Consider the following 26639-nt stretch of genomic DNA (forward strand, 5'->3'; position numbering starts at 1 on the left):
GATGCCACTCCTGGTCTCTGAGCTCCCCCCCCCCCGCCCCAAAGAGAGGTGCCTCCTCCCACTGCCCCACAGGGGCCTGGGAAGCACCCCCTGACCAGCCCCAGAAGCACCCTTCACCTGGGGAGCTTGTAGCCAGGGAAGCTGCAACAAACAGCTGTGCAAGCTTTTGGGAAGCAGAGATGCCAGAGGACATCAGAGGGGAGGAAAGAGGGCTAGTGTTGCCCGCAGCACCCCTGACCATCATTCAAGGCACCCCAGGGAACACTGGTTGAAAACCACTGGTCTATATGTTCTCACCTTACTTATATTGGTGCAAACTTGAGATCTCCGGGGGGGGGGTCTTTGCTTCATGGAATCATAGACTCACAGATTTGAAAGGGACCCCAAGGATCATCTAGCCTAACCCCCTGCAATACAGGAATATGCAGCTCTCTCACATGGGGTTTGAACCTGCCACCTTGGCGTCATCAGCACCACACTCTAAGACATGGAGCTCTCCAGGCACCTCCTCCTGAGTGCTTTCTTGCTCTCCTTGGACTCCGTCCTCTTCCGCTGCAGGTTTCTGATCAGGGTGCTGCCCCACCTATCAGGGCTGAGTCACTCCAGGGGACTATTGCAGGAGGGGCTGACCAGGGACTTCCCCTGCTCCAAACTTCCCCAATAGCTGGCCATGTCATCTCCTCTCTCTCGGTTCCTTTCACTCTGCTCCAGAGGCAGCCATGGCTGGGGGGAAAGAGTTGCGGCTCCTGGTGGCGGTGTCTTGGTGGTTTGGGGTCCTGGAGGCTCCTGCAGGTAAAGGGGACAGGGATGTTTTGGTAATGAGTATCAATTGTCGGCGGGGTGTGTGTGTGTGTGTGTGTGTGTGTGTGTGTGTGTGTCTTGCTTCACTTTGCATTTAAAGGCTGAACTGCCTAATCTGCACTCTCGGAAACAATATGTGAATTGAAATGCAACTATTCTTTGAAATCTAGGATTCTCCAAATTTTGCAGGGCAGTTCTCCTGCCAAGTAATGTGTACAATGCTGCATATAACAGGGTGAACTGTGCACAAAAAATGCATATGTGAAAATAACATGCATCAGTGTATTTGGGGAAATTGTTTTGCAAGAATGTGTACCTTAGGCAAAACTGCATACAAGAATGTCTATAACAGTGACAGCTTGGAGGTTTTTGAAGTGTTAACTGGTTTATAAATGCTTCAGAATAAAAATAAAATATTAGGAGAAATATGCACCAACATGAAGATTAATTTTCATGAGGAATTAAAAAAAATCATTACAAACTGATGTGGAAATATGGAGAACTGAATTCAAGATCAGAAAACTGAGAAATTAGAGAAATTGAAATTGAGAAATTCACCCACCCCTAGTAGTGAGGGAGAGTGGCCACCATTCTTTGGCAGGGCCTGTTCCTGTGCCTGCAAAGCAAGCACAAATTAAGCCAATAATGTCCTCATGCGCACAGACTCCTCTGAGCTGCATTCTGGGGAAAGCTTGATGTCCTTAACTTTTGTGCACTGGTAGCTAAGTGACAATCCTGGACATAGGTTGTGTTTAGTTGCCACTTTTTATTTCCGCAGCAGCACTGCCCTGCCTTTTTACCAGCTGCGTAGCAGGCAGGAATTCTGTGCACACAATCCTTTCCCCAGTATATGCGATAGGGAATACTTTGCCTATTGGATTTCTGCCTGTCATGCAGATGCTAAGCCCAGGACCCTCACCATGGGAAAAGGGTAACAGACTTAGGCGGCATCTGGGGTGCTTGGGGACGTGGGTGGCGCTGTGGATTCAACCATAGAGTCTAGGACTTTGCCGATCAGAAGGTCGGCGGTTCGAATCCCTGCGACGGGGTGAGCTCCCGTTGCTCGGTCCCTGCTCCTGCCAACCTAGCAGTTTGAAAGCACATCCAAGTGCAAGTAGATAAATAGGTACCACTCCGGCGGGAAGGTAAATGGCATTTCCGTGCGCTGCTCTGGTTCACCAGAAGCAGCTTAGTCATGCTGGCCACATGACCTGGAAGCTGTACGCCGGCTCCCTCGGCCAATAAAACGAGATGAGCGTGCAACCCCAGAGTCGTCCACAACTGGACCTAATGGTCAGGGGTCCCTTTACCTTTACCTAGGGGTGCTTAGGAAGCTTTCAGGCCCCTTTAAGCCACAGATTTGGCTTAAACATTTCCATGCAACCTGAGATGTGAAAGGTCCCGTAAATAGTGCGAAACCTGCCTATTATGTGACCAAAGTATCCCACGGGTATAGAACTTACTTATCGCTTCTTACCAAATCTTCCCTTGGAAGGGCTTGGATTCTCGTGTGGTTTCAGCAGAGACCTTTTGTTGCCCAGGAGGACTGATGCAGAACAATCCCTTTATAACTTGAAGCATTTATTTAAATAATAAATATGTTGCTATTCAGCAATATATAAACAGCAGGTCACAAAATTAGAATAAAATACCCAAACCAAAATACAATGCAGTGGATCCTTTCCCTCAACCCAACAGTTAGTCTTTAACGGCAATGCAGCGCAGTCTTCACTGGGCTTTTGGGGCTTCCCACTAAAGCTTTTTTCGTGCTTTGTCATGCATCCATCTTGTGCATGGGTAGTGCTGTTTTGGCTACATAAGCAGCACCACTCACCTCTGAACACCAATAACAGAGAGGGGTGCAGCAAAACAATAAGAACCAAGGAATACTAGAACATAGGGAGCTGCCCTAATACTGAGTCAGATCCATTTAGATCCATTTCTTGATCCATTTAGATCAGCATTGTCAAGCAACAGGCTGGGCTTCAGGCACCTCCTCCTTGCAAATGCCAGGGATCAAACCAAGGAGCTTTTGCGTGCCAGGCCGCTGTTCTGCCAGTGAGCGATAGTCCTTCCTATGCAAAGATTATAGCTGTTGGCTCTCAAGGGTCAACTGAAACAACAAAGGTTTTACCCATACAGTGGTACCTCTGGTTAAGAACTTAATTTGTTCTGGAGGTCCATTCTTAACCTGAAACTGTTCTTAACCTGAGGTACCACTTTAGCTAATGGGGCCTCCCGCTGCCGCCGCTGCACAATTTCTGTTCTCATCCTGAAGCAAAGTTCTTAACCCAAGGTACTATTTCTGGCTTAGCGGAGTCTGTAACCTGAAGCGTCTGTAACCCGAGGTACCACTGTAGTTGAAAAATTGCCCCATCCTTCATAGGGTTTCCAGGTTTCTCTCCTGGTAGAGGTTTTGTAAAAGTAATAACAGCTTCCCAGCAGGGAGCTTTTGAGTCAGAGAAACTTTTTCTGGCCTGAAGCAATGAGAAATGACAAGTGAGTCCCGTGGCTTCCTGATGTTTACTATGGCACAAGTGGTCATGGGCAATTGGTAGTTTCGCCAGATGCATGCTAGCAAAACAGTTCACCTCATTAGGGTCTGCAGACCTGGCAGCTGCATGAAGCATTAACCTCACTTGGCAGACGTCCATAAGCAGTGTTAGAAACTCAGATTTATAAGCTAGGCACCAAATGGTTCCTTAAACCAAGGTTACAGTCACCAAAATGCAGTGGCGGAGCTTCATGCTTCGGCACCGGAGGGGGGGGGAGCAGGTGGGGGCGGGGCTGACGCACGTCCTGGGGGCGTGGCATGTGTCCTGGGGGTGTGGTGGCCAGCGTGGGAAGGGGGCAGCTGTGATGGCACCCCACTGGGATGGTGCTGCCGGGGGCAATGCACTCCCCCCCCCGCACTCCTCTGCCAGTGCCAAAATGGAACATCTAGTTGCCATTTTGGGGCAAAACGGTTCTAAAGTCTTGTTTTCCAAATGTTGGACTGACTCTGATCGATTCTCAGTTAAACATCTGGCCAGTTCAGATGACAACCTTGAGCTAAGTTAAGAGCTTTGAGAACTTAAAGAAGAAAAGTCACTTGCTCCAGGGACTGTCCACATATATATTTGCCTGTTCTGACCTATTTTTCTTAATGGTGACATGGACCATTCACAACGTAGGAATATTCTTCACAACTGTGAGCAGGGCAGGGGTGGGGGGACAAAGACGAGCTACTGCAATCACTATAACGCTGTTCCCTGCTCTTGCTCAGGCCGCACAGAAAAACATTTTGGTTCCTCAAATTCATTCTGATTGTGCAGATAAAATATAACTGAAAGAATTCTACAGGATGTGGTATTAGTACAGTGGTACCTCGGGTTACATACGCTTCAGGTTACAGACTCCGCTAACCCAGAAAGAGTGCTTCAGGTTAAGAACTTTGCTTCAGGATGAGAACAGAAATCGTGCTCCAGCAGTGTGGCGGCACCAGGAGGCCCCATTAGCTAAAGTGGTGGGAACAGTTAAGAACAGTTAAGAACAGTTTCAGGTTAAGAATAATAAATAATAATAATAATAATAATAATAATAATAATAATAATAATAATAAATTTTATTTATATCCCGCCCTCCCCAGCAGAAGCCGGGCTCAGGGCGGCTAACAACAATAAAACAGTACAAAGTACAACACAAACAACACTCTAAAATCATTCATTATAAAATTAATTCAAATCAAGCCACTGGCAACCATTGGGCCAGGGCTCCGTGAAGATTGCCGAGGGAGGGAGTCAGGCTGTGCCCTGGCCAAAGGCCTGGTGGAACAGCTCTGTCTTGCAGGCCCTGCGGAAAGATGTCAAGTCCCGCAGAACTCCGGAACGAATTAAGTACTTAACCAGAGGTACCACTGTATGTGAAAACAGTCAAGAGCCAACGACCTAAGCAGTTATGTGGACTTCTACAATTTCTCCCTCCAACTGCAAGTTCTCAGGCTTTTAGTACCAGTTCAAATGACATGGAGGAAGACACATGGTCCTTTGGATCTGCCACCATGTGCTCTCTTTTCTTATTATAAAAATTAAAAAATTAAAAAGTTATCTAGTTAAATATAATACTATTCTAAGGTGGAGGAAACTGGCCACCAGTTGCTGCTATGGGAGGGTGGGTGAGGTTGCTCTAGAATCATAGAATCATAGAGTTGGAAGAGACCACAAGGGCCATCGAGTCCAACCCCCTGCCAAGCAGGAAACACCATCAGAGCACTCTTGACATATGGTTGTCAAGCCTCTGCTTAAAGACCTCCAAAGCAGGAGACTCCACCACACTCCTTGGCAGCAAATTCCACTGTCGAACAGCTCTTACTGTCAGGAAGTTCTTCCTCATGTTTAGGTGGAATCTTCTTTCTTGTAGTTTGGATCCATTGCTCCGTGTCCGCTTCTCTGGAGCAGCAGAAAACAACCTTTCTCCCTCCTCTATGTGACATCCTTTTATATATTTGAACATGGCTATCATATCACCCCTTAACCTCCTCTTCTCCAGGCTAAACATGCCCAGCTCCCTTAGCCGTTCCTCATAAGGCATCGTTTCCAGGCCTTTGACCATTTTGGTTGCCCTCCTCTGGACATGTTCCAGTTTGTCAGTGTCCTTCTTGAACTGTGGTGCCCAGAACTGGACACAGTACTCCAGGTGAGGTCTGACCAGAGCAGAATACAGTGGCACTATTACTTCCCTTGATCTAGATGCTATACTCCTATTGATGCAGCCCAGAATTGCATTGGCTTTTTTAGCTGCCGCGTCACACTGTTGGCTCATGTCAAGTTTGTGGTCAACCAAGACTCCTAGATCCTTTTCACATGTACTGCTCTCAAGCCAGGTGTTACCCATCTTGTATTTGTGCCTCTCATTTTTTTTTGCCCAAGTGCAATACTTTACATTTCTCCCTGTTAAAGTTCATCTTGTTTGTTTTGCCCCAGTTCTCTAATCTGTCAAGGTCGTTTTGAAGTGTGATCCTGTCCTCTGGGGTGTTAGCCACCCCTCCCAGTTTGGTGTCATCTGCAAATTTGATCAGGATGCCCTTGAGTCCATCATCCAAGTCGTTGATAAAGATGTTGAATAAGACCGGGCCCAAGACAGAACCCTGTGGCACCCCACTAGTCACTCTTCTCCAGGATGAAGAGGAACCATTGATGAGCGCCCTTTGGGTTCGGTCAGTCAGCCAGTTACAAATCCACTGAGTGGTAGCATAGTCAAGACCGCATTTACCTGCTTCTTTACAAGAATATCATGGGGCACCTTGTCCAATGCCTTGCTGAAATCAAGGAAGGCTACATCCACTGCGTTCCCTTCATCTACCAGGCTTGTAATTCTGTCAAAAAATGAGATCAGGTTAGTCTGACATGACTTATTTTTCAGAAATCCATGCTGACTATTGGTGATTGCAGCATCCCTTTCTTTTCTTTTCTTTTTAAAGATATTTATTAAAGTTTTTAAAGTACAGTGGTGCCTCGCAAGACAAAATTAATTCGTTCCGCAAGTCTCTTCGTCTTGCGAGTTTTTCGTCTTGCGATGCACGGTTTCCCATAGGAATGCATTGAAAATCAATTAATGCGTTCCTAGGGAAACCACCTTCAGACCAGGTCCGGGGACAGTCTGTCCCCGGACCTCTTCTGAAGGCTGGGGGGGGGACAAGGGCTTTTCTTCCCACCCCCAGCATTTTAAAAAACCCCGGGACAGCGGAGGACTTCTCCGCTGTCCGGGGCGATTTAAAAGCCCCTGGGAAGGCAGGCAGGGGGGACAAAGACTTTTGTCCCCCGCCAGCCTTCAGAAGAGGTCCTGGACCTCTTCTGAAGGCGGGCGGGGGGCGAAAGTCTTTGCTCCCCCCTGCCTGCCTTCAAAAGCCCTCCGGGACAGGCAGGCAGGGGGGAGCAAAGACTTTTGCCCCCCGCCAGCCTTCAGAAGAGGTCCTGGACCTCTTCTGAAGGCGAGCGGGGGGCGAAAGTCTTTGCTCCCCCCCGCCTGCCTTCAAAAGCCCTCTGGGACAGGCAGGCAGGGGGGAGCAAAGACTTTTGCCCCCCGCCAGCCTTCAGAAGGTGTTCCCGCCCCCCCCCGCCCCGCTTCGGAGCAGCGTTCCGAAGCGGGGCGGCTGGGGCAGGTGTTCCCGCCCCCCCCGCCCCGCTTCGGAGCAGCGGGAGAAGCGATCTCCCCGCAGCCCCTTGCTGCAAAAGAGGTCCGGGGGCAGCGGGAAGTGCTTCCCGCTGTCCCCGGACCTGGGGCTGCGGGGAGAAGATCGCTTCTCCCCGCCGCCCCTTGCTTCAAAAGAGAAGACCCGCTGTCCCCGGGGCAAGCTTCGTTTTGCGAAGCAAGCCCATAGGGAAATTCGCCTTGCGAGGCAACTCGAAAACGAAAAAACCTTTCGTTTTGCAAGTTTTTCGTCTCGCGAGGCGTTCGTCTTGCGGGGTACCACTGTATAACAGTAAAAATGAAAAATACAAAATAAAAACAGTTTAAAAAACACATTGATTTTCCATAACATATCTTCCTTACACTTATTTCCCCGGACCTCCTCATACCTCCCTTTTTTGTATTCCACTTCAGTTTGTTAGTTCAGCAAATCCTTACCATTAAGCTTTTACCCTTTTGCAAACCTTTTTCCTATCTCTTAAAGCAATACTCTGGTTTCTCTTCAGATCGTATAAATCTTTTGCCTTTTTTACACAGCATTCCTTTCTAGGTGCTCACAGACTGTTTGCTTAATGATCTGCTCCAGAATCTTCCCTGGTATTGATGTCAGACTGACTGGGCGGTAATTATTTGGGTCCTCTCTTTTCCCCTTTTTGAAAATAGGGACAACATTTGCCCTCCTCCAGTCTGCCGGGACTTCGCCTGTTCTCCAGGAATTCTCAAAGATGACTGCCAGTGGTTCTGAGATCACATCTGCCAGTTCTTTTAATACTCTTGGATGCAGTTCATCTGGCCCTGGAGACTTGAATACATCTAAACTAGCCAAATATTCTTGTACTATCTCCTTAGTTATTCTGGGCTGTGTTTCCTTTGCTGAATCATTTGCTCCAAATTCTTCAGGTCGGGCATTGTTTTCTTTATCGGAGAAGACTGAGGCAAAGAAGGCATTGAGGAGTTCAGCCCTTTCTGTGTCCCCTGTTTGCATTTCACCATCTTCTCCTCTGAGTGACCCCACTGTTTCTTTGTTCTTCCTTTTGCTACGAACATACCCATAAAAGCCTTTTTTGTTGCTTTTAACCTCTCTAGCAAGCCTGAGTTCATTCTGTGCTTTAGCTTTTCTGACTTTGTGTCTACATGTGCTGGCTATTTGTTTGAATTCCTCTTTGGTGGTTTCCCCCCTTTTCCATTTTTTGTACACATCCTTTTTTAATCTTAACTCAGTTAAAAGTTCTTTAGATAGCCACCCTGGCTTCTCCTTTTCTTTTTTTTTGAATGATATTTATTAAAATTTCAGAAACAAAAAATTACATAGTTAAAAATAAAAGAGACAAGGGAGAATATAGAAAAAAAACTATACAAAATATAGAAAAAACACACACTTAAAAACAGATTAATCCTTCCGTATCTTACATTTCATTTCCTTGCTTCCCTGACCTCCTCTTACCTCCCTTTTTTGTATTCCAGTTCAATTGGTTAATTCAGCAATTCCTTTCCCTCTTTGTTTTTGTCTTAGTTCTTTAACTTAATATTTTATAGCTTTAGATTCTCACCTATTAACCGGCCATTTTTTCATACACCTTTATGACATTGCTGCTAGAACCACTTAATTTCATTCTAACATCATTCTTCATTAATTTTACAATATTTCTGTAAATAGTCTTGCCACCCTGGCTTCTTTAGGCACCTTCCATGTTTCCGTCTCATTGGTATTGCCTAAAGTTGTGCTTTTACTATCTCCCTCTTAACAAACTCCCAGCCATCATGAACTCCCTTTCCTTCTAGTACAGTGGTGCCCCGCAAGACGAATGCCTCGCAATACAAAAAACTTGCTAGACGAAAGTTTTTTCCGTTCGCGATTTGCCTCGCAAGACGAATTTCCCCTATGGGCTTGCTTCGCAAGACGAAAACGTCTCGTGACTTTTTTTCTTTGATTAAAAACAAAGACATGTTTTGTTTATAAAGTTAATTTATTTTCCCTTAAATTTTTGAACTGCTCTTTACAGTATGTGTGACTTTAAAGAGCAGTTAATAAACTGTTGTTGTACCAAATTTGGCTTTGTTTGGACTTTTTTTGACCATAGGAACGCATTAATTGATTTTCAATGCATTCCTATGGGATTTTGTGCTTCGCAAGACGAAAAATTCGCTAGACGACAAAAATTGTGGAACGAATTAATTTCGTCTTGCGGGGCACCACTGTATTACTGTCCATGGGATCTCACCCGGCACTTCCCTAAGTCCCCTATGGGTCTAGGTCAGGGCTGGCCGAGCTTTTCTTTCTTTCTTTCTTTCTTTCTTTCTTTCTTTCTTTCTCTCTCTCTCTCTCTCTCTCTCTCTCTCTCTCTCTCTCTCACACACACACACACACATTTTATTAAAGATTTCTTGGTTTACAAAAGTATGTGCAATGTCTCTTTTTTGAAGTTACATTTTCTACAGATCAGTTTCATTTGTTGAGACATTAGTGTTACCTTAGGAGGAAAATGGGGAAAGGGGGGGGAAGGTGAGTGGGTGCAATGCTTCTCTTCTACGTGGTGTATATGTGGGGTTTTGTGTCAGCGTCACGTGTGGGTTCCCTTTACTATTCACTTGTATTTCTTTGGTGGGGAGAGAAGTTGGGGTTGGCCTAGGGTGTGGTTGGTTGGTTGTGATTGGCTGTGGTGAACTTTGTTTCCATGTGTGTGTGTTTTTGGATCACAGATTAGCCAGATTGCTGTTGGTGGGTTCTTGTTGTCTTGTTGGGTTGTGAGTGTGATAAAGGGTGAAGGCGTCTTCTTCTATTTGTCCCTGTGTCAGTTTCAGTTTGTTGGTTAGTTTTTCTAATAAGGCTGTTTCCCATACTATTTGATACCATTGGTGTTGGTCCATGTTTACTCCTAACAGGTCTCTCCAGTGTCTGGCTTTGAGGCTTCTGGCTGCTGAGAGTAGGTGGGTTATGAGCTCTTTGTGGTGTGAGTGGGCATTATTATCTTGGAAGATGTTTAGTAGGGCCAGTTCTGGGGTGACTTCTAATACTTGCTTAGTTATTTTGCATATTTCTTGTATGATTGTTGTCCAGAATAGTTGGTTTTGGGGGCATTCCCACTACCTGTGGATGTATATGCCTATGGAAGTGCATCCTCTCCAGCATTTTGGGGACGTTCCTAGGCGTATTAGTGCTAGTTTCCTTGGTGTTAGGTACCATCTGTAAGTATGTTTCAGAACAAGTTCTTTTCTTTTCGCTGATATGGATTTAAAGGGCCATATTAGACCATATTCTAGTCCACTGGGTGGGGTTAATGTCGTCCTCCCAATTTTTTTGATTACGTCTAGGGGGTTTGTGGGATTTTGGAGTAGTATTTTGTACATGGTGGACACCATCCCTTTGCCGTGTCCCTTTGTTGTTAGGAGGAGGTTTTCAAAGGTTGTCAGGGGCCTAGTTGCTGCTGATTTTAAGAGGGCATGTAGTTGGTGTGTTAGCCAGGGCATTCGGGTGTCACCTCGTTTGTCTTGCATTTCTTGTGTTGATAAGGGTTTGTTATCTGGCCGACCTTTTCAAGCCTCACCTGGGACTACCTCCCAGGGGTGATGGATGGGGCCCAGATGCAGAAACAGGCACAGCACTGGATGCAAACCTTACCTGTTGTAGGGACACCCCAACTGTGTCAAAGCCAGAGATTCCTATGCACACACCTCTGTCCATTCGTCTTCCAGGCAAGCGGGCGGCACCAAGGAGGGTGTGGCCTGAAGGGAGTCCCCAAGGCCACATAGGGAACTCACAGCTCCCCATTTGTGCTTAGGAGGGGGATTCCTATCCTCATGCTTGCAGCCTGCTCTCAGCTGGGTTTTCTCATTTCAGGAGCGCAAAATGTTTTCTGCTACGGGGCATTTGATGTGACTTCAGGGAAGTGCAACGACCTGCTGGGGGAAGCGGTTGCCCAGGACGATTGCTGCCTAAACCACCAATACGGCTTCCAGCTGGACAGGAATGGGCCTTGCCAGGCCTGTCAGTGAGTGTCACACCAGAATCTTATCACTAACCACTGTACCCATGTTTCACTCAGCACCTTCTCTAGCTCACCCAATTTCTCCTGCTGGAGATCCCCAAATACCTTCTGTGGCTACGAGCCAGAATGGCATACTCTACCTCCAAAGAGCAGTTGCTCGCCATCACAAGTAGGGAGAATGCTGTTGTGCTCAGGACTCACACCATATGCTCATTTAACACACGGATTTCCCCCCAAGGAATCACAGGAACTATAGCTTGCTAAGGGTGCTGAGAACTGCAGTTGTGGTATGAGGGGGTGAACTATATTTCCCAGGATTGTCTGGAGGAAGCCATGTGCTTTAAATGTGCACCAAATTTGCTGTCAATGGATTGTGTAGAAGTGGTTACAGCATGAAGCTCACTTTTTTTCTTTCTCCCACCCTAGCCGAGGCACCTGGCAAATGCCAAGGCCCCTGGGCTCCAGAGGGCCAAACACTGGCCTCCCTTAAAAGTATGTTTGGATGCTCAGCTGGTTCAGCCACCAACCTCATTATCCCCAATGGGACTCCCTCCCCCCCCCAGACACTACGCCAGGGGTTGGGCCTTAAAGCACAGGGGATAATTACATACCATAAGTCCCTGGTGTGGCTGTAGCTGCCTTGCCTAGTACCAGGCAACATGGAAGGGGGGGATCCCTGTAAAGGTATTGTCCTGCTGTTAAATTTGGAATGTTGGTTAATCAACCAGCATGACATCCTCTGCTTTTCGTGCAGCTTTTGTGAGACCACAATTTGACTGTGATAGTGTGTGTGTTAAATGCAAATAAGCACTTTGCTACAGGCAAATATTTTCCCCGCAACGATATGGCTTCCTTGTGAACAGAAAATCTAAGTAGGGTGCTGCCCTCATTGCTGTCTAACTAGTGTGTTGGGAATTAGCTCACCGTAATACAAATTTGCACCTAGACTTTGTGAGTGCGCAGCTAAGGGAGGAATTTAGTATAGCCTTAGGCAGATTGCTCTGTCAGCACCAGCAATCCTGCTGGCCTGAATCTCCCATCTCCTTCCTGCTACATGCTGTTTGGGGAGTTCTCCTGACCCTCCAGAGCCCATTTGGGGTAGCAGTGGTGGTGGGCATGGGGAGGAGAAGCTGGTGGAAGTCCTTCCAGAGTCTTTGGCCCTGGGGCTCTCTGCAGGAAGCAGAGCTTCAACTCCAGTTGCGGGTATTTTTGGATGCGGTATTTTTTGGTATGGTTTGAAGAGAGAGCGGGAGAGAGGGCTTTTGAAGGGTGTTTAGAGGGTGCTCCCCACTTAAGGCAGTTTCACTGAAGTGTGTGGGGGCCTACATAACCCCCATGCAAGTGGGGAGTCACTGTACTTCAATTCTGCCCTGGGTTATCTGCGGAATTTCCCTGGGGGATTTTTAGGACTCCCCATAGCAGGGAGGACTCGTAACCTCCTCCTCCTCTTTCTTTTTGCACAGGGCAGCCCACTGGAGTGACTGGTCCCCCTGGAGCCCCTGCTCTGTTTCCTGCCGGGAAGGCGTCCAACGGCGCAACCGGACCTGTCATGGGCGCAATGGCCCGGCCGGCTTTTGTCAGGCCAGCACCCGCCAGTGGGAGATGCAGGCCTGCAGCCTGATGGCCTGTTGCCCCAGTAAGCATCTTGGCTCTCCTACTGTGGCTCTTTTCTCTCTCTCTCTCTTTTTTAAAAAAACTTTTTAATTCAAAATTAAAACAAAACAATTCCCCCCCATTTTTCCTCCCTCCCTCCCTCCCACCCCCCAGCTTCCCTCAGTTCCAGTCTTTGATTTCTCTAAGAAAGCAGTTTTCTGCATGTTACACAGTTGTATAGATCCTCAAACTATTTAGCTGATTATCATCAATAGAAATGTTTGTGAATGTTTATTCAAAGCCAGCCAAGGAGTCCGGTTCGCTTTGTTGCGTCTTCAAATACTTTGTAAAGGGTTCCCATTCATCTTTAAAGTCATAGTTATCCTTGTCCCGTAGCTTATATGTCAATTTTGCCTGTTCTGCATAGTTCATCAATTTTTCTTGCCATGATTCTTTGGTGGAGTTTCTTCAGTCTTCCATCCTTGTGCTATTAGAACTCTCACGGCCGCTGTCACATACATGAAGATGTTTTTCAGCTTTTTGGGCAGATCTTTCCCTACAATCCCTAACAAAAATGCTTCAGGTTTTTTAAACAAATTTTAAATGGAACATTTTCTTCAATTCATTGTATATCATTTCCCAATTTTTTTTAATTACATTGCAATCCCACCACATATGATAAAATGTCCTTTCCTTTTCCTTACACTTCCAACATATATTTGAACTAGTTTTGTACATTTTCCCTAACTGCACTGGTGTCGTGTACCATCTGTACATCATCTTCATGTAATTCTCCTTCAGTAGGGAACAATCTGCAAATTTTAAATCAGTTTTCCATAATTTTCCCCAATCTTCCATCATAATGTTGTGATCTACATCTTGTGCCCATTTAATCATAACTGATTTTACCTCTTCATCTTTCGGCTCCCATTCTAATAATATTCAGTAATTTCACTTTCCCTTCAATCACTTCCATTTGAAACCTAGATCTTGTGTAACTGAATTCTTTTTCACTGTCTTCTTTATGTGTTTCATATAGTTGTTGATAATGCAACCAACTCTGAAAGTGGTCTTTGATCTCATTGTCATCTCTTAATTTCCATTTTCCATCATGGTCCTTTAATAAATCAACATATGTGAGCCACTTCCCTTTCTTTCCAAGTGGTTTGAGCGACTGCTTCATGTGGTGAAAGCCACTACGGGGTCTTTTGTTCCAGTAAGTCTTTGTATTTCTCCCATACTCTCATTAGTGATTTCCTAATTATATGGTTGTAAAAACTTCTATGAACCTTCCCTTTCCCGAACCATAGGTATGCGTGCCAGCGGAATCTGTTGTCATGTCCTTCTAGTTCTAATGCCTCTTGCTTGTCCAATCTCATCCAGTCCCTGATCCAAACCAAACAAGCAGATTTAAGGTCTGGGAGGGCAAACCCGCCTCTGTCTTTTACGTCTGTAAGTATTTTATGTTTTATGCTTGGCCTTTTGCCCCCCCCCCCCGATAAATTTTGAAATCTCTTTCTGCCATTTTTAAAAACATTCATCTTTCAGAATGACTGGTATCGTTTGAAAAAGAAATAGCATTTTTGGCAACACATTAATTTTAATCGCGGATATTTTTCCTAACAATGAGAGATTCATTCTACTCCATATTTCTAAATTTTGTTTAACCTCAAGCCAAATTTTTCATAGTTATTTTTAAATAGGTTTATATTTCTTGATGTTAACCAAATCCCAAAATATTTAACCTTTTTATGGACTTCAATCGCAATGTTTTGTTCTAATTCAGTTCTTTCTTCTTCCTTCATGTTTTTAACGAATAATTTAGTTTTATTCCTATTTAACTTAAATCCTGCCACCTCCCCAAATTTCTGAATTTTTTCTGTTACTTTAGGGAGTGAGGTTTTAGGTTCGTCCACTGTTATCACTAGGCCATCTGCATACGCTTTTAACTTGAATTCACTTTTCCCAGTTTTTACCCTGTGATCTCTTTATCCGCTCTTGAACTTGGGGTGAAGCCAGACATCACCTTGAAGTCACCCAGGGTCCTTTAACTTGGGCTGAACACAGCTTCCTTTCAGCTACAGAGTTTCTTGCTCAGATATACACTCTTGTTATCAGGTTGTTTTCCATTCCATCTGGTCTTTAAGAACTATTATGGTATGCTAAGATCTAGGGCCTGAGTTTTCTTGTTTTCCTCTTTCCTCCTCATCCATTTCCCCCTTTGTATTGTGCTTTTTAGTTTGTAAGTCTTCATCAGGGGCTGCCTTGTTTTTATTTACCGTATTTTTCGCTCCATAAGATGCACCTGACCATAAGACGCACCTAGTTTTTAGAGGGGGAAGGCAAGAAAAAAAAAATTCTGCGCAGAGCATGTAAGTGGCTCTTGCTTTTCTTGCTTTAAACCCTTCCGTCGCTCCTCCTGCTTCACTGAGAAGCCAGCAGAGCAAGAGCGATAGCTGCACAGCGCCTCTTGTTCTGCTGGCTTCCCAGCAAAGCGGGAGGAGCGACGAAAGGGAGCCCTTACAAGGGAGCACTGAGCAGAGCCTGGCAGCGGCTCTGGCTGGCTTTTCTGGGAGATGTGGGAAGGGACAGAGGGCAGCCTGTCAGTCCCTTCTCCCACCTCGCGGAAAAACCCCCAAGAGCCGCACACACGCTAGGCGCAGCTCTTTAAAGGGAGCGCTGAGCAGAGCCTCCCACCTGCTTTCACTCTATAAGACACACACACATTTCCCCTTACTTTTTAGGAGGGAAAAGGTGCGTCTTATGGAGCGAAAAATACGGTATCTTATACAAGCTTCTCTGGGAGACTTTTTGACTAAAGAGCAGGGTAAAAATGCTGTAAATAAATCATTAATATTTATAATTAAATCCACATGGAAACCAGTTGCTTCTCTTCCTTATCTGTAAAACCAAGGGGTTTTTGTTTGTCTTAACATTTTGTAGGGACAAACGGGACCAGGTAAAATTTACCCATAACTAGAATCCAGCCCACAAGTTGTGCATCTCCAACCTAAAATTTCAGTTCTCATATAGTGCAACCTTACACCTGTCTGCTCACAAGTGAGTTCTCTGTAAGAGGCTCCCAGGTAAGTGTGTTAGTACAGGTGGGGAGCCTGTGGCTCTTCAGATGGGGCTGGACTCTCAGCTTCCATCATCCTGACCCCTGGGCCTGCCAGCAGGAACTGTTCTGAGCTGGAGTCCAACAACATCTGGAAGACCACCAATTCTCCATCCATGATATATGCAGTGGTGGAGCTTCATGCTCCGGCACCGGGGGGCGGAGAGCAGGTGTGGGCGGCGTGCATCCCAGGGTCGTGGTGTGCCGCGTGGGCGGGGGGCAGCCAAGATGGCACCCCCCCCCGGAGCACGCTGCCGAGGGCGGTACACTTCCTCCACCCCCATCTTCCTCCGCCAGTGGATATATGGATTGCATCCTGATCACACCTGTAGCTCACCTGTTGTGCTGGTCCCGGAGGGAAGGTTACCATTGGTGTAGTCAAAGTCCGGTCCTGGGTCACTGGGCTGGAAACAGTTCACAAGGAGCGAGGTGAGGTCCGAAGCAGGAAGCTGGGCGGGGACAGGAACACTGGGGGAAACAGGACTGGATGCTGGCCGAAACAGCTCATCAACGACGTTGCTCCCGCAACCTGGGACCGGGCTGACTGGCCTTTATCTTCTCTGAGGCCAGGGGCGGTCCCGGCCCCCAGGAGACCCGCCTCCCCTGGCCTTAAGGCGAGCACTCCTCCTGGGAGAAACCAGTTCCCTTTGCCTCTCTGCCCTGAGCCTCTGCAGTTCAGGAGAGGCTGAAGGGTTACTGGACCCAGGGGGAGACTCACCTGTAGGCACTGAGTCCTCAACCACCTCTGGAGCCAGAGTGGATTCACCTGGTGCCTGCTCCTGAGGATCCAGCACAGGTGCAGGCGCTTCAGAATCAAGGCCCTGCCCCAGTTCAGCCGGCCCTGGAGGCGGGGACTCCTGTGCAGGCTGGGATTCCTCCGGTTCAGCCTCTGAATCGGATTCCCAGGCCATCACACCTGTCTGTTTATATGATGATAATTTCCCATTACTGTGGATTCTTGTAGCTGCTGAATTCCTCTCCCACCCCACTTTGATTTGATTTAAATATATGAGATGAATCTTCAGCTTTCAGCTTCGCTAATAGCTCCCGCTTTCTGTCTTCTGAATATATCAGCGATCTGGAGAGTGGCTGCCAGTCAGTCTGTGGATAACAGTGGGTTAGATGGGCAGGCTTGCTTGCTTCCTAAGAGCATTTCTGCAGAAAAGACTGGGCTTCATGAAGAGAATTCAGGGCATGTCAAGGAAGCTATTCATCCCAGTCTTCATGGATGCTGCCCCTTATTTCCTTGCAGGGGTGGGAGGCTGGTCAGCCTGGGCTGCCTGGAGTCCCTGCTCTGTGACTTGCCTCAGAGGGCTGCAGACAAGGAAGCGCACTTGCACCAATCCAGCACCAGACTGTGGAGGCAGTTGCCTAGGAGACGGCGCCGAACAACGGTCCTGTGACACCAACCAGATCTGCCCAAGTAGGTTTTTGACAGAAATATTGGAAAATAAGAACTGGGTCAAAGGATGTCAGGAAGGGAAGGAAAATGGATTCAATGAGAGGTCAGAGAGTTGAAATGGAGGAGGGAGCAAGGCTGTACATGTAATATGGATTAATCAGCTACTGTCAGGGCCTCAGGAACAGAGGCACAGGGGAGAGAGGAAATGGAGAGCGAAGGGGAGGAATCGGAGGGCAGTGTAGGGGGGTATAGCAGTGACCCGAGAGATTCCATGAGCTTCTCCAGCGAATCAGAAGATTCCCAGAAGGAGGCGCCGATGGTCAGGGCAAGGGGGGTCCCAGGGGAGACACACCAGAAACAAGGGGCCAGCGGGGACTCCCAAAGCAGCAGCGGGAGATCAGGACCAGATTCCCCACCAGAGCGAAGTGGGGGGGAAGGGTCCCAGGTGTCAGGACCAGCGTCTCCTCCAGCAGGGAGAAAAGATGAGTCGAGACTGACCACGCCTCTATTGGAGAGTGGGGGAATGGAGGGGAGGTCAGGTCCAGCTAGCCTCCCCGAAGGGGGAAGCAGTGACAGGAGCAGTGTAACAGTCAGGAGGAAGGTTGCCGGCTGGGCGCGCGTGCCAAGTTCGAATGTACAGGCGTGTGGGACAGCAGAAAACCCGGATTGGGAACCAGGTCCTAAAGCCCGCCGGAGGCAGGGGGAAGACTCAGGGGACTCAGCGTCAGAAGAGTCTAGGAAGGGCGAGACCCCTGCTGACAGGCGGACCCAGAGGAGGAAAGAGCAGAGGAAGAGGTGGAGCAAGGCCAGAGTCTTAAACTGGTGTCTGGGGGGAGGAGATTCAGACGGAGCTTCAGCGGTCTAGAGGTTAAGACGTAGAGCTGCACGCTGCGGCTGTAAAAACGAAAATGAACTTCAATAAAGACTTTTGTATATAACAACGAACCAGCGTTGGTCCTTTGTGAGCTGGGACCTAGGGCAGCTCTGACAGCTACATATATAGTTGATTATTGCCTTCCCCAGAGAGGTCACCTGGTGTCTTTTTTGTGGTCTTTCTGGTACCTTTTTATTCACTAAGGTGAATGAAGCTTAAGCTTGTGTTTCAAAACAAACCCTAGGGCTAGGCCTTCACAGTTTTAATATTGTTTTAAATAACGCTTATGCTCGCCATCTTTCAGGGAGAAATCCTATGCACAATAAGCCAGCATAAGTTAAGCTCATGTGCAGCACACCAGATCCAAATTCTGTTCAGGAGCAGGGCTGCTACCAGCTGAGCTGGCCTAAACCTGGCAAACAAGCCTTCAAAATAGTCTTTAGAGTTCAGAGATCCACTGGATCCTAACCACACTCATCCTGGTGGATATTTCTATAGGATCACTCTCTTAGTGGGGTTTTGAAATGAGCTGCAAATTTTTTAATTCTGCTTCTTCTAGGATTTTTTGGGGTGTTGCTGTGTTTATTGACTTTTTGTTTTGTTTCAATTGTTGTTTCTTGACTTTTAAAAAATACTATTTTTAAAAAATACTATTTTGTAAGCCACCAAAAGAATTTCACTGGTAGGTAGCCATACAAAATGATCCAAGAAATGGTTATAGTGGTGTTTTTTTAAAAGGCTGCTTTACTTTTGGGGGAGTTTTTTTTTTTTTTACTGTGGTACAGTACAAAAAATGAAAATGATAAAATCAATCTTTCCTTCTGTCCATGAGTGGCAGCATTTATGTATAAGTTCTTATAGATAAAAGTGTAAGTTCTTACACTCCTTTGATCCGTTAAAAAGGTGATGGGAATGGAAGGAGGAGAGGGAATCAGGGTGGGGGGTTGGGGTGCTGAACGCATTAAAGCAAATATGGCTGGTAGAGCTTTGCTGGGACCGGATAATCTGATGGAGAAGAGAGACGGGACAGTCTGGAGCAAGGATGGAGGGGACACAGGTCTTAGGGAGGTGAGGTTTGCTTCCCTTCTTTCTGCACAGCCCATCCTGACCCACACCGCCTCCCCCTCACACCCCTCATCTTTCTGTGCTTGCTTCTCTTTTCACACAGCCCATGGAAACTGGGGCAACTGGGGCAACTGGGAACCTTGCCCTGCCACCTGCGTTCCCGAGGGCTCGGGGCCACAGCCCAGGCAGCAGCGCCGGCGTCAGTGTAACAGCCCCTCACCTTCCAGAGACCCCCCTGGAAACCCCTGCCCTGGAGCTGACCAAGACTACCGCTCCTGCAGCGGACTGCCCTTCTGTCCACGTAAGGAAAGAAAGCTGCCTCATTTACCCAGCCCTCCTCCTGCAAGCAGCTTGCGGGTGATGACCCTGTTGCCCCAGAAGAGACAAGCCCCCCCCCACCTTATGGATTTATTTAGTGTGTACCTATTTGTGCCAGTTCTATATCACAAAGTGTATTTTAAAAATATCTCTTAGCGGTGTACAGATAACTAAAGCAACAACAATGCAAAGAGCAGAAAATATTACAAAAGTACAGCTAACTTTTACATTAATGCATATGTGAATGTTAGATTCTTTGCTGTCTCTGGCCAGCCGGATGGTGATCCAGAAAGGAAATGAGCAAAGAGACTGGCCTGTCCCAATGCTTTCCAAAGCGACAGACCTAGTTTATAGGCTGGGGATGGATGTAGCAGTGAAGACCCCTTTAACCCTTGACCATTGTCCATGCTGAAGGCTGGGGCTGCTGGGAGTCCAAGAAACTCTCAACGACCACAGTTTTCGTAGCCCTGCTGCAGGGAGTTTCCAAATGAATTTCTGTTGTGTCCTGGACAATGTAGTTCCACACTTGATGGGCCACAGCGATGCCCATTTAGAGCTTGCGCTTGTCTGAGCAAGTCTGGCTGGGGGTCCAGAGTTCTTTGTGTTGCCCCACAGAGGACGGCAGCTGGGGCAGCTGGAAGCCCACTGGCTCTTGCTCGGTGACCTGCGGGGTTGGCCGAACGGTGGAGAAGCGTCTGTGTGACAGCCCTGCGCCAAAGCATGGAGGGAAGTTCTGCCCTGGTCCAGACACCCACACCGACACCTGTAACACCAGGACGCCCTGCCCAGGTAATGGGGAAGGAAGGAGATATGGCAGGGGCAGCTCTTGTGGGTGGGAATCTAGAGCCAGACCGCAAAGCCTGCCCCGCTCACTTGCTCCTGCCTGGCTGCTTCCATTCCCTCCAGCCCCCAGTGCCCACTGCCATCTGCGGCCCTCCTGCTACCACTTTCTGGCTTTCTTCTGCTGGTGAATATTGCCCCTTCTTCAGAAGGCTTGTGTCCCTCGTGTTGTGGAATTCAGGAATTGAGAGGTGAAGGGGAGCCCCCACTTATTCCCAAACTAGCCAGAAGAACTACATGGAACCTCCGTGTACAGAGGCCGTATCGCTTTGAATAAGGTGCTTTGGGATTGTTGCCAGATCCAAAAAAAACTCTGGCCACTCTGAGCTGTCACATGTTGAGGAGACTGTGGAGGTCTGTCTGTACATCTCTGGGCTGTGGCCAGGCTATTCAGCTTCCCTTTAAAAAGAGATCATGCAAATACTCTGCTTAGCTGCTTGCTAAGAAGTCAGCCCGCTCCTGCCTGCTGACCAATGAGGATGACGCCTGGCCAGCTCCAGGTTTGAGGGGGTCTCCTTTGCCGGTGGGCCGCTTCTGTCTCCCTTGCCCTGTCTGTGGCTACGTCTGGGAACTGCCATGTAAATTTCCTACCATGCCCTGAAGTGACACTATTTGGGGGTCAGGGCAGCCAACATGGGGGTGCTGCGGATGGATGCTGCATGCTGACTCCGGGCCTGGTATATTTCGCAAACATCTGGATAGCTGGAATTTACATTTTATTTAATTAAAATCTTAATAGAATATAATAACACGGGTGATAATGAAAAGGGTCCAGCTGTTTATTCATGAAAAGTTTCATGCCATGGAATCTTCCTGCTTTGCTGGGTCTGCTTACGGGTTGTGGTCATGTGTTGTTTCTGACTTTAGGCTATATTTTTGTAACTTGATGAACTCTTTTTATAATTTGAACAATCAATGCTTTAAAAGTTAGTTTTAAAGTTCAGTTGGTAATTTGGGGTGGAGGTACACACTTAACAACTACATATATGGATGTGTGTGAAACAGCGTGCAATTTCTTTGATCCATACCTCTAGGAAATAATTTATATTTAATTATAACCCTGGTCCCAAGGGCTGCTCCAAGTCACAATACCCCCCCTCCCCCTCCCTGTGAATCTGCTTGACATCGAGGTGGACAGCTTCAGGCCTTGGGCCAAATGTGGCCCCCAGACTTCTCTGTCTGGCCCCTGGAATGCTCCAGCTGCACCCCACATAGCTCCTGCTCTGCCCGGAACATGCCCCTTCTTTTTCCGTTCTCTCCTGCAGCAATTTTTGCCTGGCTGTGTCCTTGAACTGGGATGGTGACTCTCATTTCCCTGGATGGGGGGGGGGGTGTCTGACTACGGTGGGGGGTGGCCCTCAAGTCCCATCCCCGGACTGTGGGGCTGGCTGCCCTTGCCCACCGTCAAAGCTGGCTGGCATTCTTCTTGACCCTCCTCCTTCTCCCGCAATGCCACACAGTGGACGGGCGCTGGAGGGAGTGGTCCGAATGGAGTGTCTGTGAGAATAAAGCCAGTAATATCAGGATCGCCTGCGATGAGCTGACTGGACTTCAGAGGAGAACCAGGACATGCGTTGGACGGGCGCATGAGGGCAAGCGCTGTGTGGGGCCAACCATGGATATCAGAAGCTGCTACAATGTCCAGTTATGCTCTTGTGAGTATTGGGGATAAAAAGAGGTGGAAGGAGCTGCCCTTATGAAAGGCTAAGCTTCAGAAATGCCTGGAGGATGGGAGGCTGCTGGGAGCCCTAGATAATCTGAGTTTTCTTTTTGTCTTCCTCACCCACAATGTGATGGCCATTTCTTGGGTGGCTTGTTTAGAAAGAAAGAAAGAAAGAAAGAAAGAAAGAAGAATTAGGCACTTGTTTTGAGTATAGGTCACTCTGTTAAAAACTAGCCAGGATATTTAAATGGAACCTCCATATTAAAGAAGCCGTATTTCTTTGAATAAGCTGCCATAGGGGTGTTGCTAGATCCCCCAAAGACTCTGGCCCACAACACACCAGCACATGCTGATGTATAGATGTGCACGGATGTGAGCACTGAGGGAAAGTGGCCTTATATATATATTAAAAAAGGATTTTCAATTCAGGTAGAAGGGAGGAAAGTGCCAAGCACCGGGGGCTCAGGCCTCCTGGACAATACTCCTGAGGTGCTGGGTGTGTCCTGCTTCCGAGAGCCAAAGGCTCCTCCACTGGAAGCAGAATGCTGGGCACAGATGGTGCAATCTAATAAGGCCATTCATCATTCCTCTATCATGTGGATTTTTAAAAACAATAGCAACAAAGATTCTACTTTCTGATATCTCTTTCCTTTTTTAAAATAATTTTTATTGGATTTTACATTTTTATCACATTGCCACATATCAAAATCAACAAAATACATTCCCTCCATTTCCCCCCGACTTCCCTCAACTTCCTTTTCTGGTCGGTCCCCCACCCCCCATTAAACCCTGCCTGCTTTCAGATATTGTACATATTGTCCATATTGATAATTATTATTTCTGTTGTTAATTGTAAATGTTTACTCAAATCCTGGAAGTGAGTTTAGATCTTTACATTGTTACATTGTTTCTGTAAGTACAATATGAAAAGTTCCCATTCTTTCTTAAATTCTCTCTTGAGTCTCTGAGACTTTCTGTTTACTTTGCCATTTAAGCATATTCCATTAATTTTTGTAGCCATTCTTCCTTAGTTGGTATTTCTTCGCTTTTCCATCTTTGGGCTAATAACCTCCTAGCTGCAGTTGTAGCATACATAAAGCGTTTCTTCTTTTCTCTTAGTAAATCTTAACCTGTAATACCTAATAAAAAAGCTTCTGGTCAATTTAAATATTTTCTTAATTTCATTACAAATCATATCCCAATACTTATTAATCAGTTTGCAATTCCACCACATGTGAAAAAGTTGCCTTCATTTTCTTTACATTTCCAACACTTATTTGAACCTGTTCTATACCTTTTTGCTATTTTTTTCTGGTGTAATACTCTGCTCCATGGGGTCACGAAGAGTCGGACACGACTAAACAACTAAACAACAACATCATTTTCATATAATTCTCTTTTATTAAAATACAATCAGTAAATTTCAAATTTACTCTCCATAATTTTCCCCATTCTTCCATTTCTTTATTGTGTCCTATATCTTGCACCCATTTAATCATTATACTTTTTACCTCTTCATCTTTTGTTTCCCATTCTAATAATAAATTATTTGTTTTCTTCAACAATTTGGTATTATCTTCTATAATTTCTCTTTGGAATCTTGAAATATTCAAGCTAAAACCTTTTTAAAATCTTCTTTAGATACCTCATTTAATTGACGATATTGCAGCCAATCATACACATATTCTTTAATCTCCTCATATTCTTTCAGTATTAACTTCCCTTCCTTTTCTATTAGCAAATCTCTATATGTAGGCCATATTTTCTCCCTATTTATTTTTTTGATTGAAATTACTTCTGTAGGGGAAACCTACCATGGGGTCTTTAGTTCTAATAGTTCTTTATGTTTTCCCCATGCCCTTAAAAGTGATCTCCTAATTATATGATTATAAAATGCTTTATGTATTTTCCCTTTGTTGTACCACAAATACGCACGCCAACCAAATCTATTGTTGTGCCCTTTCAAATCTAATAAATCTGTGTTTTTTAATTTTATCCAGTCCCGGATCCAAGTTGTGCATCTCCATCATAAAATTTCAGTTCTCATATAGTGCAACTTTACACCTGTCCGCTCACAAGTGAGTTCTCTGTAACAGACTCCCATCTCTTAGGCCTTTTGGTTAAGATCAAGTGTAGTATCTGATATCTCTTTCCAAACAGATACAGCCTAGTGAGCTGTAGACATGAGGCACGATGGCAGAGGGTAGGTGAGCCAACCGCCTCTCCCCACCTGATTGTTGCCCCTTGCTTTTGAATGCCTGGCCCAAAGCCACCCTGTGTGCTTCAGGTTGAGCAGGGCTGCATCTACACAACTATAAGAAATGCTCTGAATTTTTTTTAAAAGCTCATAATGGAAAATTTTATAGTTCTGATTCCAGCTCTACAGCACCATCCGGTATCACATGTTATAATGCATTTATAACATTTTATTTTTACCATGCAGCTGAGTCCCATGTCTTTCTGGTCCCTTTCTGAGGCTCTCACTGGCATGCCCCACTGGTTCTTCAGACACTCTACTTGTCATATTGACACCATATTGATACTCCTTTAACAGTTGTAATGCTTTCCCCCAGAGCATCCTGGGAGCTGTAGTTTGTTAAGGGTTCTGAGAGCTGTTGGGAGAACCCTCACAGAGCTACAGTTCCCTTCATGGTAGTTGTTCAGTAGGCAGAGGTGGAGTCCAGGGATGCCAGGCCTGTGGGTCTGATTTGTGTGGCTTCTCTCAGTGAAAGGAGCCTGGACAGAATGGAGCCCATGGGGCCTCTGCAACCCGCCCTGTGGGGAGAAGCCCATGAAATCTCGCAAGAGGGAGTGCAAAGCCATCTACCCCAATTACCCGTGAGTATGAAATGAGGGAAGGGCAGTGTGTGTGTGTGTGTGTGTGTGTGTGTGTGTGTGTGAGAGAGAGAGAGAGAGAGAGAGAGAGAGAGAGAGCTGAGTTGAGGGAGAGAGAAATAGGGAGTTGTTTCATTTTTGAAGGGCAAGCCTGCGAAACCACTTTCTGACTTGCTTAACTGGCCAGCTGCAGCTAGTGCAGAATTCATGAATTTATCTGACAAGAGTTAATAGGCAAAAACTACTTGGCAGTTTGCATAAAACAATAAAGAATGTTCACTAATAATACTGATAAAAATCACACATGAAAAACAAATGGGCATACAATTTATCAAAATAAATAAAATCAGATTGGAAACAGATAGGCTGTTGTGAGTTTGAGCAGGGAGGGGTTAGGCTGTATGATGACTGAGTCCCTTCTGATTCCTGGGGTCCTGGATGCAGCAAGGGTTAAAATCCAATGGAGGATTCCATTGCTGGATTATCCAGGAAAGGGTCCTAGTTACCCCCTAAGTCATGGCTTCCTTAAAAAAAACCACAACTCTTGGTAACTGAAGTGTGCTAAGCGTACTGAGAGTTGTTAGGACAGTCAATTGGTCTTCCCGGGGACTCTGGGAATTGCAGCTCTGTGAGGGGAATGGGGTAGGGTCTCCTACAAGCGCTCCTTGAAAAACTGCAGCTCCCAGAATTCTTTGGGGGAAACCATGACTGTTTATAGTGGTATGGCACAGCCTTAAATGTGCAGTGGTACCACACGCTGTGTTGGGAGGTGGGGGAAGACATATCCTGCTGGAGTTGTCGTGTTGTTATTGTCTCAGAGAAGCCAGTTTGGAGGAACAGGGGAGGGGAGTGTGACCTCCTAAGCCAAGCAGCCCCTTCATTGTGATCCTCTCTCTCTCTGGCTTGCAGAATGACAGTGGAAGGAGAGAACAGGAAGGTACTGAACGTCAGCTTCTGGGGGCACCCAAAACCCAACTGCCAGCCGCTGGATGGACAGGGGCTGGTGGTGGAGGAGCAAGCACCATGCCAAAATGTGCCCCCCTGTGAAGGTGAGTTGGTGGCGATCTTCTGGGGAGGAGAAAACGATGGGGGAGCCCAGCATTTCCCCTGGATTTAACCACGTTTCTCTCTCTTTCTCTCTGCCCCCCACCCCCAGACTGATTTTGAGGAAACTGTGGGTTTCAGTGCTGGAGACTACCAGGAGCCAGGCTAATGTCCGCTTCCTTTCATCTTTGCAACCCCCAATAGCTGCTTCCTCTTTTTGAAATGGTGACCTTGAGAACTGAGGAATAATCAGTACAATAAGTTGTCCTATATGTCAACACACTTACATGTCAGCACACGGTGTAATGTGGGTATTAATTCATATAAGCTTTCCCCCATTTCATAAGCATTTTTTCATTTTCACATAGATATAATACATTGTATGCTTGTTGGTTGTTGTTTAATATATGATTGTTATTTTTGAAATTAAAAAAAAATGCTTAGCATATCAGGCCAGTGTGTGTCCTAGGTGGGAGATTTTAATCACATTATGGATTCTACTGTTTTCATTTACTGTAAAAGCAACCACTACTCTGCATCTGGATGTTTTAGGCTGTTTGTTGAGAGCTCTGCTTGCAGACAGATGAATATGGTGTAAAAGTATGTACCTCCTAGTGGTGCAGCAATAAAACTGCTCGCACATTTGCAAAGCTAAGCAGGGTCCAGTATGGTTAGAAATGGGATGGGAAACCATGTGTTGAGATTCCTGCATTGCAAGGGGTTGGACTTACAATTCTATTATTCTATGTAGATTTGCTGAAAAATAGTATCTTTGACAAAATGCTAAAAAATTAGTAACAATGACAGGAGCTTTGTAAAAAAGGCAATAACTTCTCTAGCTATTTGCTTGCCTGCCCTGTTGTCCTGGAATGCTCTTAAAGGTTCTAAGTGTTCCAGAGTGGAAAGCATTTCCTGGGCTGGGCTGTGTGCTG

At 46.4% G+C, this 26639-nt stretch overlaps 1 protein-coding gene across 1 annotated transcript; it reads left to right on the top strand.

Moving 5' to 3' along the window:
* Positions 1–638: 638 nt before the first annotated feature.
* CFP (complement factor properdin) lies at positions 639–26362 on the top strand. Its single transcript, XM_082205857.1, has 10 exons — positions 639–792; positions 10808–10958; positions 12419–12591; positions 16919–17089; positions 19111–19308; positions 19941–20114; positions 21626–21820; positions 24555–24666; positions 25573–25712; positions 25820–26362. The coding sequence occupies exons 1-10, from the start codon at positions 720–722 to the stop codon at positions 25822–25824; spliced, it is 1392 nt and encodes a 463-aa protein (XP_082061983.1). The 5' UTR covers positions 639–719; the 3' UTR covers positions 25825–26362.
* Positions 26363–26639: the final 277 nt, after the last annotated feature.

The sequence above is a fragment of the Podarcis vaucheri genome (assembly GCF_965113315.1).
Source record: "Podarcis vaucheri genome assembly, chromosome: 17".
In the NCBI taxonomy this organism is placed as follows: Eukaryota; Metazoa; Chordata; class Lepidosauria; order Squamata; family Lacertidae; genus Podarcis; species Podarcis vaucheri.

Excerpts from the sequence above, each read along its gene's own strand:
- CFP (XM_082205857.1), top strand. The coding sequence starts at position 720 with ATGGCTGGGGGGAAAGAGTTGCGGCTCCTGGTGGCGGTGTCTTGGTGG. Across the intron at positions 793-10,807 it reads GGTCCTGGAGGCTCCTGCAG|GAGCGCAAAATGTTTTCTGC; the intron begins GTAAAGGGGACA and ends TTCTCATTTCAG. Across the intron at positions 20,115-21,625 it reads CACCAGGACGCCCTGCCCAG|TGGACGGGCGCTGGAGGGAG; the intron begins GTAATGGGGAAG and ends AATGCCACACAG.